The sequence below is a fragment of the Haemaphysalis longicornis genome, unplaced genomic scaffold (genome assembly GCF_048455015.1).
Source record: "Haemaphysalis longicornis isolate Haplotype H1 unplaced genomic scaffold, Haemaphysalis longicornis Haplotype H1 scaffold_7, whole genome shotgun sequence".
In the NCBI taxonomy this organism is placed as follows: domain Eukaryota; kingdom Metazoa; phylum Arthropoda; class Arachnida; order Ixodida; family Ixodidae; genus Haemaphysalis; species Haemaphysalis longicornis.
The window spans coordinates 194,173,314-194,189,866 of record NW_027526422.1 but is presented as its reverse complement, the minus strand read 5'-3'; the positions used below and the strand labels follow the sequence as shown (position 1 = coordinate 194,189,866).

The 16,553-nt window shown below is 46.5% G+C and overlaps 1 protein-coding gene across 1 annotated transcript; it reads left to right on the top strand.

Moving 5' to 3' along the window:
• Positions 1-143: 143 nt before the first annotated feature.
• On the top strand, positions 144-16,541 carry Sbds (SBDS ribosome maturation factor). The gene is made up of 5 exons (XM_077679491.1): positions 144-458; positions 1,248-1,377; positions 1,683-1,883; positions 8,651-8,818; positions 16,168-16,541. The coding sequence occupies exons 1-5, from the start codon at positions 331-333 to the stop codon at positions 16,294-16,296; spliced, it is 756 nt and encodes a 251-aa protein (XP_077535617.1). The 5' UTR covers positions 144-330; the 3' UTR covers positions 16,297-16,541.
• Positions 16,542-16,553: the final 12 nt, after the last annotated feature.

Here is a 16,553-nt window from a genome sequence, read left to right as displayed (position 1 = left end):
GCAACGGTCGTAAAATTGTGTGAGCACGATGCACTATTAATTTCATGAGCGCGGAACTCGCACTGCACGTGTGAAACTACGCAGCTATTTTCATTGCGGTTTCGGTTTCCTGTTGTTTTTTTAGTTTTAGTTTTGGTTTTGCTCCCATCGCCATCGCGAGCGACACTACTTGTCTGGTCTTGTTTACGCTAGCGTGCTGTGGAAGGAATGTTGGTATTTAGCAGTTTTTTGGCTAATATACACGATACAAACGCGAGTTCAAGTAGAATTATTGTTTTATAGCCAATTCTTGTTGTACTGAGGCCACGGATCGTTGTTACAGTTTTAAAAATGTCTATATTTACGCCCACCAACCAAATACGGTTGACCAACGTCGCAGTAGTGCGCATGAAAAAAGGTGGTAAGCGCTTCGAGATCGCGTGTTACAAGAACAAGGTTGTGGCCTGGAGGAACAACGTGTGAGTACTTGCCTTTTTCTTAAAGTGATACATGTGAACTAACCTCCTGGCCCAGCTACGTTCTATCCTCGTAATAGCGACGTCTTCTCCGCCGGCATGCTCCAACGCAGCGAACGGTTGTTTTGTTGCTACTAGCTGTGCAACTCGATCTGAACTTTGGGAACTACGGATCCATCCTGACGTTGGAGATACATGCGTGTCTTGCATTTCGGATGCCCCCCCGTGGTCGACGTTCACCCAACTTTGGAAACTATTTCTTTTTACAAAAACGAAGGAGGGGCAAAAAGATGGCGCTCAGCTGGCAAGTGATGATAAGGCCGTAACTCTCCTCTGGCAGCTGTCAAATCGACTGCTGTCACGACTGTCACATTCACTGCCCAGTTGAAAAGTTAATACGGCGTGGTTGCAAGCTGTGACACTGGGGTTTCATGCTTTTTGGGCAAATTTTATTTAAATAGCAGCGGTTTTAGCAGACTTAACGGCTGCTGTTCTTTGATAATTTATTCTGTGCCAAGCTTAGCCTTTTATGTTCAATAACCGGTGGGGGGAGTATATAGGGGAGTATATAGGGGGGGAATATGCAACGATGTCGTGAGTTACTTGGTCGTTTCTTGTTCGGTTGCGGAAGCATTTTTTCCTCCTTAGTGCATTGCACATCTTCTTCTAGTGTAAGACGCAAACTAGGGATGGTGCCTGAATTATAGCCTGGGATCATTTGGTGTTGGCGATCTGTTCTGCCGGCGTGTAAAGTGCAAACATATCTAGGGTGGTCTCCGAATTTGCCTGCAGGGAGAAGGACATTGACGAAGTCCTGCAGACCCAGACGGTGTACACCAACGTCTCCAAGGGTCAGGCTGCCAAGAAAGAGGACCTCATCAAGTGCTTTGGCTCGGACGACCAAGCCAAGATATGCAAGGAGGTGCGTCTGGGTTTGCATTACATTTTCTTGGCAGTGATATTAGTTGGCCGCACGAACCAGATGTGAAAATTAAATTAGAAATGTGAACAAGACAAACTTTTGATCAAGTTGGCACTTCGTGGCACAGTGTGTAAACCTCTGTGTTTGAGACAAGGAACGGCATGGACGAGCACTACTTCCAACTTAGATTTAAAAGAACGCACGCACAAAGAACCCCAAAAGACACGACAAACTGGTGTCTGCGTAACCGGAGTTTTGCACGCCCAGAGAATCTATTTCCGCAATGTTCCCCGCACTCGACGCAGATCCTGGCCAAGGGGGAGCTGCAGGTGTCCGAGAAGGAGCGGCACAGCCAGCTGGAGTCGAGCTTCCGGGACATTGCCACCCTGGTGGCCGACCGGTGCGTCAACCCGGAGACCAAGCGGCCCTACCCAGTCAGCATCATCGAGAAGTCCATGCGCGAGGCACACTTCTCCATCCGGCCCAACAAGAGCGCCAAGCAGCAGGTGACTACGGGGGAGGGGGCGAAGTTCTCTTGCACTCTTTCTTAGTTCAAACCAAAGTTTATTTCATAGTTTCACGACATAAAAATTGACCATCCCTTCCTTAAGAAAGTTGAGAGAAGCGTGAAGGCTAACAGTGCGTCCAGCCTTTGTTGAAGCCGCCTCCAATCAATTTTCAAACCTTCAAAGTCCCAAATCATACTTGAAGGACGGACCCGTGCAACAATTTTTCGTTCACTAAGTCAACACATCTACGAACGCTTTTAAATGGGTGCTGATATGTGGTTTTATGAGATGTAGGTATACTATTGTACTGCTTCTTCACGATCGATGCGTGCATTGTCTTACAAGGACCGTTCCTTTTTGGCGATTTTCAAGTAAACATTTTGACACAATGGAAGCCCTGTTTCACAGACGTGCCATGTGGCCAGAGCAGGGTTCTTCGTTACGGTTTCTGTTTCGTTCCATAAATGAAAGTTCCATTACGGTTTAGCTCTGGAATGAAAAAAATAACGGTTTGTAATGGTTCATAACGGTTCGTGTTTGTGCGCAAGAAAAATTGAGATTTATGAAATTATGTTAAAAAAGATTAGATGGTGCTTATAATTGCCCAACTGCACCCAAAGAAATCTGGGGTCACTTAAACGGACCCTGCGACACGCTTTGAGCAGTGCAAATAAACCTACACGACGTTTAGATTACACTGCCAAGAATACCCGAGCCAAATATTACACATGCACGTGAAGCAGAGAGCACGCAGATTGCTCTGAAAGACACAGAAGAACCAGCCGTGCTCTCTGCAGTTTCTCTCATTATGCACCACAGGAACTGCTGAAATAGTCATTTTAGTGGCAGCTGTCCTATTTTGCTGTCGCTGCTCAACTTCACGGTTTGTTTCTCGCATTTCTTGCGGCAATCCGCCGTCGTTGGCGTTGTGCACCAACCTCTTCTATGCCTGGACATTTTTGGCATTTCTTTTGTGTTTTGCACACGCGCGATGTTTGAGTGACGAACTAAATACTTCCCTTTCAACCAGACCACTCGCCAACAAACGTTTATTGCTTCAAAAACGCCCTGCCAACCTGAGCGCGCGCTTGTGAGCAGACAGTAACGCCTGCTTTTAAGTTGCACCAGACAGGAAACAGAAAAGGAGGAAACTCCCCGGCCTGTGATATACCGAAGGCCGTTGAAGAGAACACCACGAGCCACACCCCTCTCCTGGAGAGAACGGGCAGCTTTCGTCGCGTTGTCTGCGGTCGAGTTGAGAGGGAATGATTATGTGCGGTTTTTCATCGCGCGTAGCTTCAGTGATAGTGAACAGATTTTCATAATTCTTGCGGGAGGAGATTGCTGGGACAGTAGACTTTATTACAAAATGCGTTGTGAGTAGTCAGTAGTGAGTGCTGCAGGGGCCCTTTAGCTCTTTCGTTGCGGCAGAAAAGTGGCCGATTTTGGGTGCTCCCCCAAAACTTGTTTTTTTAGATGCGACTGCATCTCATTCACTCGCCTTGTCCCTCCATATGGCGTTGTTGTTGTCCGTCTACACCCCTCCCCCATTCTCCTCGCCGCGCGAGCTGCGCTCTCCGCCGCTCACCCCCTCTCCTCTCCGATAGCGAACACTCTCTTGCGAGGGGCATTGGATTGGATTCGATTGGCTTGGATTGGATTGGATTAAAGTGAATTGTGTTGGATTGTGTTACGTCATAGCCGCGCCACATTGTGTCATAGCCGCGGTCGTTCCAGCACCGGCCAAAGAAATAAAGAATACATCATACGCGTTCCTCACACGTTTCACGCAATTAGAGAATCAACCCAACGGAAACACCAAGTGAACCCCCAAGATGCGTCGCATCTCCACAGGGTTCCCCTCGCGGGAAGGTGGGGTAATTTTTTTGTCTTTAGCTACTGGACACATTTAGCATTGCTATGCATGAAATTGTAGCTTATAGATTGCTCTTTCAAGCTCATAACAGCAGTTTTGTGCAAGGTGTAATTATGGACAGGTTATTGGTAAAAAAAAAACAGGAAAAAAATGTACAAAAAGTATACACACAATGTGTATAGGCGATTGTACTGAGCCTAAAATCTATTTTGGGAATTCTAAGATATACAAGTTGTTCCTACATTCATACGCCATGATTCAATATATATATGTCACCGCCATACACCAAGTTTTGGATTTTTGCGGACCTGTCAACCTAGCAGCCCTGACGGCCGTGCACGGTGTAAGAATATTTAGGTGTTGACACTGCGCGCGGTGGCGCGGCCAGATCTTGTTCGCCGCTCCATGCGCTTCTCCGGAACGCCGCCAGAGTGCGCCCCGCCACGAGGGCCTGTCTGCTCGCCGAGCTACGGCAGCCGTAATGCAGGTGCTGTGGGATCGTTCGGTTGAGCGGCGTGTACGTGAAGTTTTTTAATTGCAGATAGGCACAGACAGATTGAAAATTTTGTCGACACCAAATAATTTTAGGCTACTTTTATTTTTACTCACAGAAACTGCAGCAGTGCGCGGAACAGCAGCGAGAACGCGGTTGTGCGACCCTTTCGAGCTAGTTGTCGAAACGCTTTTATTGCGAATAATTTTTTTTTTGCTCATCCGCACGACTCCCGAGAGCGTGGTTACTTTACCACCTTTTAAAATAAAAGGTTGTGTTAAACGCATACGCTCGCCCTTTTGGGCCGAAGAGCCTACGCGTAGCATAAAATGTTGCTTGAGCAGTGTAAATCGCCCAAGGTGTGAGGTAGTAATGCCCGCCGTGTAGAAAATATGGTAAAATTCGTCCAACTGTGGTTCTTTAACGTGTCCAGAGAAGTCAGTGACGCTTTCGTATTTCGCCTGTATCAGAAATGCTACCTCCATAGCTAGGCACACTACCCGCGTTGTTTTGCTGTGTAGCGTGACGCCTGCGCCGTTGTACGCGTGAGGGCCCGGAACGAAGCTAAACCAAGACAATACATATGCGACATTTTAATGGCTAAGGCACTGCAGTGCTGCCTACTCGACGCGAAAATGATCAGTGAAAATTTCCCAGGCGTTTCTCTATCAAGCTCGGCTTTCACGACGATACCGATGGTTCTGAGCGGTTGTCTATCTCACGGCAACACAGGCGTGCACGCCCAGATATAAAATACTGACGCGACTCTAAACTGGGATTGGTGGACGTCAGTTTGGAATAATTGCAGTCGGCGTGGTAAGGCGACTTCGTGGACCACAAAATTCTCCACCGAGCTTAGTAGGGTCAGGGCAAATTATACAGCTTTATCAACGTATTATGTTAAACCAAAATGCGCAGCGGGTAAAAACTGGGCCCGCGATGGCTGTATAAACTTAACCGCATCGCTGCCAGGGCATACGGCGTGTGGTGTGCATGTGTAAATGCTTCTTTGAAAACACATGAAAGATACCGGCATCGGTAGCCTCAATTATTTCTAATAAATTTGGAACTTGGGTTAACTGGTTCTTTCGCACATTTTGACAAAAAAGACTGCACGTAGACAAGGGCGAATAAAGGAAAATACAAGAGCTCATGTTTCGGTTTCCTTTCTTTGTCCTTATCTATGCACGTTTTTTTTTTTTTTTTTCTCAAAAATTTGCGGAGCCTCAATTATTTCATCCGGAGACCTTGTGACCCCCAGACTTTTGATATTGTGAGATTTTCTGATCAGGGAGCTCAATCGAACAACATAAGTGTAACACTGACTGCGGCATCAGCGAAAGAATGCAACTGGTGCCCGTTTTATGTACGATTTGAATAATCCAATTTGGTTTTAATTTGAAGCCTTGCATTGCCGTGTCTATTATTTCCCACAGTGGCGTATCCAGAAATTATTTTCGGGGGTCGCTATACGCCACAGGTAAAGAAATAAAAAGAAATAGATCCTGCGGCGAAACAATTTTCGTTTTTCTGCTTTAGTAATGTCTGTGTTATTTGTTTCGTCAACGTAATATTTGCACAAAAATACGGATACGTATAAGAACCATACTTCTGAACAAACCAACATTCTTGTTATCCTTGTTTTTACATTTTAATATAACGATTCGCTGCGCTGCTAAGCATTGCTCTATCTAGGCCCCTGATTACCCATGTTTACATTCAGCATAAGGATAAAAAAATTATTTTTGTTCCAGGAAAGCCAAAATAGCCGTTAGTGTAACACACATTTTTAACTACAAGTCGCCTTTCTTGCTGGAGAAAACACAATGCATTACAAGTGCCGCTCGCAGAGATTTGCCATCGAAAAGCACATGGGCCGCGATATCCGCGCACTGCGTCGCCTTGCTGTACCGCATGAGTTCCACAATGCTCACTGCGGCTGGTGCCGCAGTGATCGGTGACGAACACAACGTGGAAGCTGAATCATAATGTCTACTCCTCACTCTGGCAGCAGAAAACACCGAAACGCAGCGTGAATGACACGGAAAGTCAAGGACGCCGCGCATCCATTGCAGCTGCGCCCGCTACTCCGCAAGCGATAGCCGGCCCCTCATTCGCAGCGCCCCCGCGCCGCTGCGGTCTGCGCATGTACTAAGGGCGAACACGATCTGGCCGCGTTCTCCGCCGCGGCGGCCGGCGAGTGTCAACACCTAAATATTCTTACACCGTGCGGCCGTGCCGCCCCTCGAAGCCACTCGAGAGTAGGTCGGCCTCTCTAAAATATGCATCCAAGCATAGTTTGTGTTCTCACACAAAATCCTTATCACGTCAGTGGTAAAAAAACGAGAGAAAAAATCCAGCACTCTTGAGAAGTGGCACGCATAGCGCGCTAATCTGACACGAGCACCACGCTATCTTGAAGGTGATAACGCGATACGGCGTGGTGCGTTTGGCTAAATATTCCCGCCACATGTTGTCCAGACCCTACACATGAAAGTAAAACCACAGTCGTCAGATAGGAAGCATGTTGCGTTTATGAATACAGCGCGAAGTCAAAAACGAACCTTCTCTGGCAGCGACTGTTGCAGTCTGAGGCTGTTGAATAAGAGAGTATTCATCAGAACTACAGTCTGATGAATCCACAGCAGCAGCTGGCGAAGTCCCTAGCTTTTTGCTTTTGCTGGTACACACCGTGAAGTGGATGCCATTTTCGCGCAACTTACCGCTATTGGGAGTGCAAATTTCACCCTCGGCACCGTCTCTGCACGCGAAATGTCAGCAAAAGATAATAAAGTGGAAAAGGCCGTAGGTAGCGTTCCGTCCAGACAGAACGATGTACAAGTGCCAAAGTTCTGTCCAGACGGATTGGAGCGCTGCGGGTTATCCTTCCGTCCAGACGGAATACAACTGAGAGCTCAGTGTTCCGTCCAGACGGAGCTGACATGAAATTTGTATAGTTCCGTCCAAACGAAAGTAAAACCGGCTGATTAGACGCTATTCGGAGTCTTCCGATTTTATGTAGGGGTTGCGCCTCAGACACTGGCACTATCGTTCCGCGGTTCAGTTCTCCCCAAACTTGCTTGCTTGCTTTTTTTTTGGGGGGGGGGTTGTGCCAGTGTTTTGTAACAGCTAACTTCGCGCCCACTTTACAATTGATGCGGTGAGAGCAGTCGATCTTGATGTTGCACTCAGCCGGCCTGTGCTAGCTTACTTGCATGGGTAGGGACACTTGGTTTGCACTTCAAATGTACCCTTCCTTGTTCCTTACATTGTTCTTGTACCAGTGCAAGCTCACTGTTTAATTCAAATAAGTCTAGAATCAAGTGTGACCGACATGCATGTTTAGGGAGTTTTGCTTTGCAAAGATAAACAGGTCAAAATTTTCTCAGAATCCTGTGGTGAACATAAAATCCTGCTCTGTGTTGGTCCCTCTCCAATGGGCTGGAAAGAAAATAAGTCATTGGACGACAGCGCTAATGCCAGTGGCAAGGCCAGATATCGTGTGGCAAATGGAAGGAGTACCAGGTTGGTGACAGATCGCAAATGCGCACAGTGCTTTGAAAGGAGGAGCAATTCTGAAAGGAAGGCAATGCAAGCAGTCTGCCGTGATGCAGAAGTGTCTGCAGCACTGTTGCAATATCAAGTGTCGCACAAAAAAAAAAGGGACCGGAAATCGGTAACTGCTTATAGATGCACTTTGAGGCAAGACATCCCGCTGTAACATTTCACCGTGGGTGCCCTTTCTGCATTCCAGTATTCTCAGTCATTTCATTCAAATTCACATTCAAATCAGTTGCCAATCACTGTATTACTGTGTTGGTTGCCAACAAAAATGTAAGTGAAATGGGGTAAAGTAGAGACAGAGTATCTTTGACCCTCTCCCAAATTCTACACTTGGTGCAGTGTGTGGGATCTTGCAAGTGAGTGAGTATGAGTGCCTTCATTGCTTGCGGCTTTGTGTGGTGGGCTGCAGTAGCATTTGTAATCCCACTGCTTTGCCTTTGCTCTCAAACTTTCCCATCCCAAGTACACATTTCACACCATATTAGTAAGAAAAAATAGATAGAAAAAAATAGCTTGCAGTGAAAGTATCCAGTGGTTAGAATTTTATCGTATTTTTGTTAACCATCACAGCACTTCCAGTGCAATTACAGCCAGTTCAATTTACTGTGCTTGGTGTGAGATTGCATGGTTTTCTCCGCAGCCTTCGCTTGGCTTTTGGTGTTTTGTTGAAGTGACATATGGCAAAACTGACTTGGCAGTTTTGCGTGTGTAGTGTGTAGTACCTCTGGGGGAGGAGGTTGGTTCTGCTTGAACGGTCGCTGCTGTGTCGTAGTGCTTACGGAGACCGTACCAAGCCCAATCGTGAGCGAGACTTCCCTTCCCCACATACAGGCCCTGGAGGTGATTCGTCTGCTGAAGGAGACGATGCCCCTGGAGCGGTCGCAGATGAAGTTGCGCGTGGTGCTGCCCCAAGGCAAGAATGTCAAGCCCCGACTGGAGGCCCTGGCCACCTCCGTCGAGACGTCCATCATTCACGGGGACACGGGCATTCTCGAGATGGTGGGTAGTACGACCCGTTAAGTTTTGTACTCACACTTACCAGAGCGAGATCTGGCGCAAGTGTCTATGCGGACTGCGCTTAAATGAGTGCGCTTTCATGGGTTGCAGAGAAATGTTCCGCTGTTACTTGGCATGACTGATGAACAGTAGTTGCCTGTGGCTGTAAAAAAAAGTCGAACCCAGTTACATCGGACTTGCAAGAAAACAACTGTCAGTTTGATGTAGGGCATAATTCGGTGTAAGCAGGCTAACGAATTGGACGTCGTAAAACCACATCCCTATTTTAAAAATACTTTATTGACGCACGTGCCACGGCCGCTGGATGAGAGCGCACGCAAGGTGCGGCCTGTCGCGTCGCCCGGATTTCAACGGGCGAGGGCGTGAGTGGCGGTGTTTACGTTTGCCGCCGCTTGACTCCCTCGCGGCGCTAGCGTTCGGGGACTGGTTTCGGGACGGAGCGGGGCGGTCCCCGTAGGCGAGCGCTTGCGCCGACCGAGAGACACAGCCAGCGCACGGGTTTTAAAGCTGTCGTTGTCCTTCCTGGGCTACTCAACCGCGAAAACTGTCTGTCCATATGTATGTATGTACTGCCAGTCTGTCGCTCAATCCAGCCGCCCGGCCGTGACTGAAGCAGCAAGAAGTTAAAATAATTCTTGAATGAGATAAGGCAATACATTTTCCATGTAAATCTAAAATGATGCTCTGTATTCGACAACATTGTTAACAAAGATAATATTCGACAAAAAGATAATAAACCACCGGTTAGCTTTGTCTGAAAACGTCTCACACACAGCACGTAAACCAGGTTGCAGTTTAAAGCTGCAAGTTGATTAGTTACAGTTCAAGCGGCAGGTATTTGGTGGGACTTTATACGTCCTAAATTTCAAAAATGTCCCCTTTTCTCGGGAAACGCGGCGTCGACACACGGGAGAGCGATGAATATTTGCCGGCGACGCATTAAAGATTGCCTTAAAGACACTTCTTTGCAAAAAACATGTTGGCCGACCTCATAAAACGAGGACACGCAATAGGATGGCTGAAAAAGGATTTGAAAAGACTAGAAATTTTGCTATGCGTGTCTTTTGATACTCTATACTGGCTCGATCATGTCTTGCCGCGCATAGAGAGTTGGGTTGTTTCATTTTCGCAGGCACGACAATGCCTTTAAACGCGCTACTCAAAACTTGATTACAGAGGCTGTATAGAAATAAAAATAAATGCACCGTGCTGTGTTCAAGAGACAGTGCGTACGGTCCACTCTGCTAGCTGCTAATCATTTTTCAAACTTTGCGATGAGAACTAGTGCTAGGTACATTTCCTCCGTTATTTCATCGCCGATTTAAACCCATATGCATTTATCCCTGAAGCTAACGGCCGGGCTCCTAGAGCAGCGCCAGTATGTGCTCAAATTAGCGCGCTCTAAAGACATTGCGGTAGTTTTTCTGTGAACATACTGCGCTTCAATTCGAATTAATTTTCGTAGCGTAGGAAAATTTTCACATACGTTATTATTACGTCAGCTTTCTTTTTTTTGAGTACCCAAGCATAATCTCTACGTAATGCAAGAAGTGTATGCCTTGTATCTGCACAAAATTCACGCATTTAGAAAAATTATTAATTATGATATTCAAGATGTAGATTGTTGGTTTAAAATAGCAAAGAAAAGAACAAAATGTGAAATGGAAAAGCGGTGTTTGAATGCTTACGCATTATTGGGCAATTTTTGGAATTACTGTACAATTTCGCTTTTTGTGTCCGGGCAAAAATTTAGTGTGCGGAGCTCGCCAAATATTTTTTTAATTTTTTTGTCCACCCGGGCATCCCATCTGCTCTCCATAATTTTTTGTGAGGCTACAGGGAACAAGTAAAAATATCAGGTAGAAACGGGAAGCGCTTTTCATTCAACTGTATATATCTATATTGTCAAAATAAAAAAGGGCCGACATAGCTATGATAGCAGTATTACTTCATAACTAAACAACGTGTAATCAAGTCATATGTGCCGTGAGATTAATACGAATTGTGGTGTTTTATTTAGTACACGAGGAAAAACCTACATAAAAGTTGGTTATGTCTCAAACATTGAGAAGTGTTGGCACTCATAAATAACAAGCGCCGTCACAGAAACATTGTTTCTGTTTGTCCGGAATTTTAATATATTCTCTGCAGTCGCAGCTTGCAGACAAAACGTAAATCTCTGTCGGGCGTGAGGTCACAAAGAGCATGCCGAGCGATGTAAGGCACAACGACACAGCAATGCGAGACGGAAGGCACACTATCAACGTGTAATGCTGGTGCTACGAGCAGAATTTAACTTCCATCTTGACCAAATTAAGCTCGGCCGCCCGCCGCTAATCGTGTTTGTCTTTTAACAGGCGTAACATTAGTGCTGGTAAATGCCTTATGTGGAGCGTGGAACGCCGATGATAAGCCCACACTTCGAAATAAGTGGCCCGAAAGCCGGCGTCCCGCGGGCCGCGCTCACCGCAACCAGTCCCGGAACGGTGGCGCCGCTGCGGCAGTATTTGGCTCTAGGCGCACTCACGCCGCTTTGGAGGCACGCGGCAGGCCGCACTTCAGTGCGCCGTTCATCCAGCGGCCGTGCACGTGCCTTACCTTTGCACGAAACAGTCCTGTATCTTCTTCTGCTTGAACAACCTCACCGCCTGCTAGAGTACACACTTGTAGCCAAGGCCGCAACCCTTCACACTCGCACAGAAGCACCAGGCTAGTGCAAGTGCACCAATCACCTTGGAGGATGCAGGCAAGGGATTGTCGTTGCTTGCTTTGCAGCGCCCACTTCCACTTGCGCTACGTATGGTCTCAGCAATGCAGTCTTAATTTCCTAACTCTCCTGTAGTCACGACGCAGTAACTCACATTTACAAACTTGTCAACCAATGATCTGGTCACACCATCCGGAAACTTTCAGTCATCACCAGCACGTGGAGGCCGGCACATCTGGAGCAGTTTCGGATTGTTTCTTTTGTAACATCTGCGCAGGGCCTACTCCGCAAAGAAAAGGCACTTAGCAGGTCAATCATCAGCTCCCTGCTGACACAAACAATCTGGGCTTTATTCAAGATTGTGCTGAGGGCATTCTTAGGAATCATGTGCGCCACACGGAGACCTCACTTCTCACCGTGTTCGACTTGATTTTGATTGCCAGCTTCACTGCGGAAAGCAAATTTTGCTGCCTTGCTCTGGGTGGAGCCTCTGAATAAAGCCGGGTTCAGACTTGCTACAGGTGTCGTAATAACTTTAAAGAATGACGTCATTTCACGTCTCAGCCAACCGAACTGCACGACACAGTTTTTTTACGTCCACAGGTGACAATATGGCTTTTGCGTCGGTAGCCTGAACATAGCATAAGCCTTTATCTAGGGACACTAGCACTAGCCATCACAGTTGAACTTTAGAAGGAAGTCCACAGAGCCCAAACGATGCGAACACAACGAATTAAAAAGCATTCGACAACTTGCATACAGCCTGTGATTGCCAGTTGGCGGGTGGACCAGGATCATTTTTGCATAGGGGGGTCACGATGGCATGGCGCTTGGTCACGATAAGGAGAGGGGGGGACAAAGCCACCCATGAGCAGCCAGGCTGTTAGGATATGCTGGCAGGTTTCCCCTCCACCATAAAGGAAAGCCACCTTGGGAGGGTGGTGTGGGTGGGGCACTTTTTTTGTCAATGGACATTCATTTGGGAGTTGCTGCTACTTTTGTTCGATGTGGGCGTTAATTTTTGCTATATATGGTCTACGACCGTTAAACGGATCCTCTTAATCTAGAAAAAAATGTCCACTGTATCAGAAGTACCATAGTTAGAGCCCCTTACTTTTTGCGGTGGAACATTTCAAATTCTGCGATTCTAGATAGGGGAGTCTGCAAAATTCCGCGACAACATTGAAACGGCATAAGGTACATGTAACAGTTCATTTATTACGTAGACACATCAGACTCCTAACATGCTAGATTTTATTTACAACTGAAGAAAGCTGTTGTGGCTGAGCATCTGGTGATGCTTTGTGCTTTCTTCACCAAGAGAATAGCACGATGTCACCATAGCGACTGAACGACTTTTCTCCGTCAACAGAGTTGATTGACACCGACAGGTATTTAAGGGCAATGGAAAAAAGTGTTGGACTCAGGTGTTCCATCCTAGCCCAGAAAGCCAGGAGATCAAAATCTCCACCTGGCTTTTCTTGTTTAGAAAGAAATGGTGCTAAGTCCCTGTCACTAGACTGAGGTCTTGGGCAGACTTCAGGTACACTTGCCATTTAGCAGCTAGGGCTATAAATCCAGGAACGGCCCCAAAATTTGATCTCTACTCTGAGAGACACCCAACTCGCTGGGGATCCAAGCACCTCACACTCTTGAAGAACTTCCAAGTGTAAGAGTTCTCTGTATACTAGCGCCTTGCTAGCCGCTTTTCTCATTGCACACTTCATTTGTTTTTATAATCTGACAGTCCTTGTCGTGTGCAATGTTCTCTTTCTGTGGCTGTGGCTAAGCCCCTTGATTCGGGGGGAGGCTGCACCAACTAGACACTTTTATTATTTGATTATTTGATAAGGTAGGAATACGCAGATGCAAATTTAAATTTTCAACAGTAAAAACGTTGCAGACAATTAATAGAAACCATTTTGCTATTTCTAATAGAAAATACCACTTTTCCGCCACATTTCACGGAATATATCGTGTTGGGGACGTAGCACCACACTTTTGACGTTTTTTTTTTTTTTTTTTTTTTTTTGAATTTCGCGAAAACACTTTAATTCCGCGATTTTTCGCGGAATTGCGGAATCGCGGAAAGCTTGGGGCTCTAACCATAGTTTTACGCGTATAACCAGCCCGTGCGTATAATCTGCACCCGCCTGAAAAGAAAAAAAATCCTCTGGTATTGCCCGTACATTTGAAACAGGAAAGGCTGCACCTAAGCTGCTGCTCAAGTAACACATCATATACTACTACGTAGACAGAAAAAGCGTGCACTTAGCAAGTAGAATACGCTGACTGCAAGGCAAAAGTCACAATTCACTGATAAAATTCAGTTGTTAGAGTGTGCTCGTCTTTTTCTTCCTTGTTCCTGTATGTTTTGCGCAATCGCTGCCATGGGAGGCTTAGTCAGTGTTACCACGTAGGAGCTTCACGGCACAACACGCACTGCCGTGAAGCTGCACTAAAGGCAAAACCGGTGTATTGCCCGCACCCCTACTTTGCCACTGAAATTTTCGCATTTTTGGTGTGTGTTATATGCGCGACAATACAGTTTGCAGTATCTGAATTGTGGGGGGGGGGGGGGGGGGGGGGGGGGTATATAATCGCAAAGTGGGTACTGGTACTTTGATCAGTATTGCATATACATGCTACAGACAATTTGTTCCTTCTACATGCCTGCACCATCTCTGCACAATGTTCACGCAGGGGTAAAAGAATCGCCGAATGCTGTTTTCGAAGTTTAGCACCACCAGCACTTGGAAAAGGCTTAGCACATGTGGTTGAGTGCCAAGAGACAGACGCAGGCTAAGCTGAGCAAATGAAGCAACAGTGTAACTAGGAGCAAGTAGTAAGCAACTATAAAGATCAGTCAAGGCCAGCAGAATGAGCCAGGCTTTTCTCAAACCTTTCATGACACGGTAGGTTTACCAGAAACCATTTGTCAAACAATTCAGATCGCTGCCTGATGTTGCCCCAAGGCAACTTCAGCATTTTTAATGATCTTAGTCTAGTCATTGAAACAGCTGATACGAAATAATCTGATGAAAGGAAATTGAAAGTCAGACCAGTTTGGACTGCGCACGGCCACGGGGCAGATGGCACACAATGGATGGGAACCATCCTCCTGCTTGAGGCGTTTCTTACCTTTTTCATTGAACGTAACGGGAAGAATGCATGCGTAAGAATAATAAATGCCGAACTTCAGTGAATCTGAATTCTTTATTACATAAAAAACTGTAACGAGTGCGGACTTCATTTTCGGGTGTGCCGCTTTGCGTATCCGAGAGCGCTGTTCTTTCCGAAACTGTTCTTTCTTTCTCTGGTGCTTTGCGTATCCAAAAGCACCAGAGTTGGCAGCGTCCTTGCTCTTGACAGTCGCGCGGACCGTCTGCTTAGCCCGGCCTGTACTTCTGGCAATATCGGCCTGCTTTTCGCCCTGTTCAACAGTGTAAATTATGCCTACTTTATCCAACCTTGAAATCAGCTACCCTGCCACTGATTGCACGGTAAAAGAAAGAAAAGGCCATCGGCACTGGCTTCACTTGGCTGTGGCTGTGCCAAAGACCGGCAACAATGTTGCCAGACATAGTAGTTTCCTCGCCAAAATAAAGAAAAAGAATATCAGGTGCCGGCACAGTCGAAATCTGCTGTCAACATTCAGTCAAAGCAATTTTTGCCGAAAATTCAGTCTGTTGTAGCCGACGGTCTGCTACAGCCGGGTCCGTTACGAGCGGAGTGGACTCCATTTAAAATGCGTGGGGACCAAAGAAACCAACAGAGATGGTCTGTCGTAACCGGAAGGCTGTAGTTGCCAGATCCGCTGTAACAAGCATGGACTGTATTCTTATTGCGAATATACTGTGTCCAGACATATTTTGATGTACATGATCATTTTTGCAAGCGGGTTCAATATAGTCGGGTTTGACTGTAAACAGTTGCCCACAATCTGAAAACAGCTTCAAAAAAAAAGGAGCACCAAAAGTCGTCCTGCTGGCATCCGCTAAGATATGCTTGGCACATCGATGGTGGCCTGGTTTTTTGGCTAAGAAGAGAACATCACGACTCAGACGAGAGGCGTGGCTGAATGACACGAGAACCAAGTCGTTGATGAACACCAGCCAGCAGGATCAGGATGAGGATCAAATGACGTGATGGGAAAGATTTGGGAGCAGTGAATGGACTTGGCTTGCTAATGTTACAGCTCATTAAACTTCGGCGTTTGAAACGGGCACTCAAAATGGCTTCTTGCCGCTGGTGCCACCAAAGTTTGATGAGCCGTAAAATTAGTTTTAAGCAGTGCACCAAAAAAAACGATTCTCATATTGCACTCACCAGGGTTTGTAGTATTGGAAAAACATAAACATTACAGTTTTAAGATCAAGCCTGTTCTGTAGATTGTTCCTCCAAAAAATGGCTAATTATCCCCAATTTTCTTGGTAACTAATTGACTGACTCAAGAAATAGTGGCATATTTGAAATCAGTGGGGAAAAAGCAGAAGGTCACAAGTTTCGCAGGATTTACTTAACAATTAAAGGAAGCTGTTTATAAAGCAGTGTCCCCCCCTTAAACTAATACCATTGTTTTCTATTTCTAAGCTAAGCTTCCCTTTCTGCTGGATGGCCACAGGTGCTGCTGACGGACCCGGGCAACTACCGGCAGGTGGACGAGCTGGTGAGCAAGGAGGGTCGTGGCCGGGGTCAGCTGGAGGTCATCAGCCTCAAGGAGGTCCTGGAAGGGGACGAGCTGCTCGAGTGACCTCTCCTCCTCCTTCGGCCACGGGTGCGGGGACAAGCGTAGAATTGTGCGAACGTGCCCCTTCTGTAAACACTGCCCAGTCTGTTGCACCAGCGTGTTGAACGTCTTTTGATCGTTGCTCACTATAAAACTACTGTTGTAGGCAGCATTCGCTGTTGTTCTGAAAAACCTTTCTGGATTTCATTGTTGATAGCGTTGTTTGCCATTCGTTGTTCGAAATGAATTAAAGCGAGTACAAAATGACATTGCCACTCGCT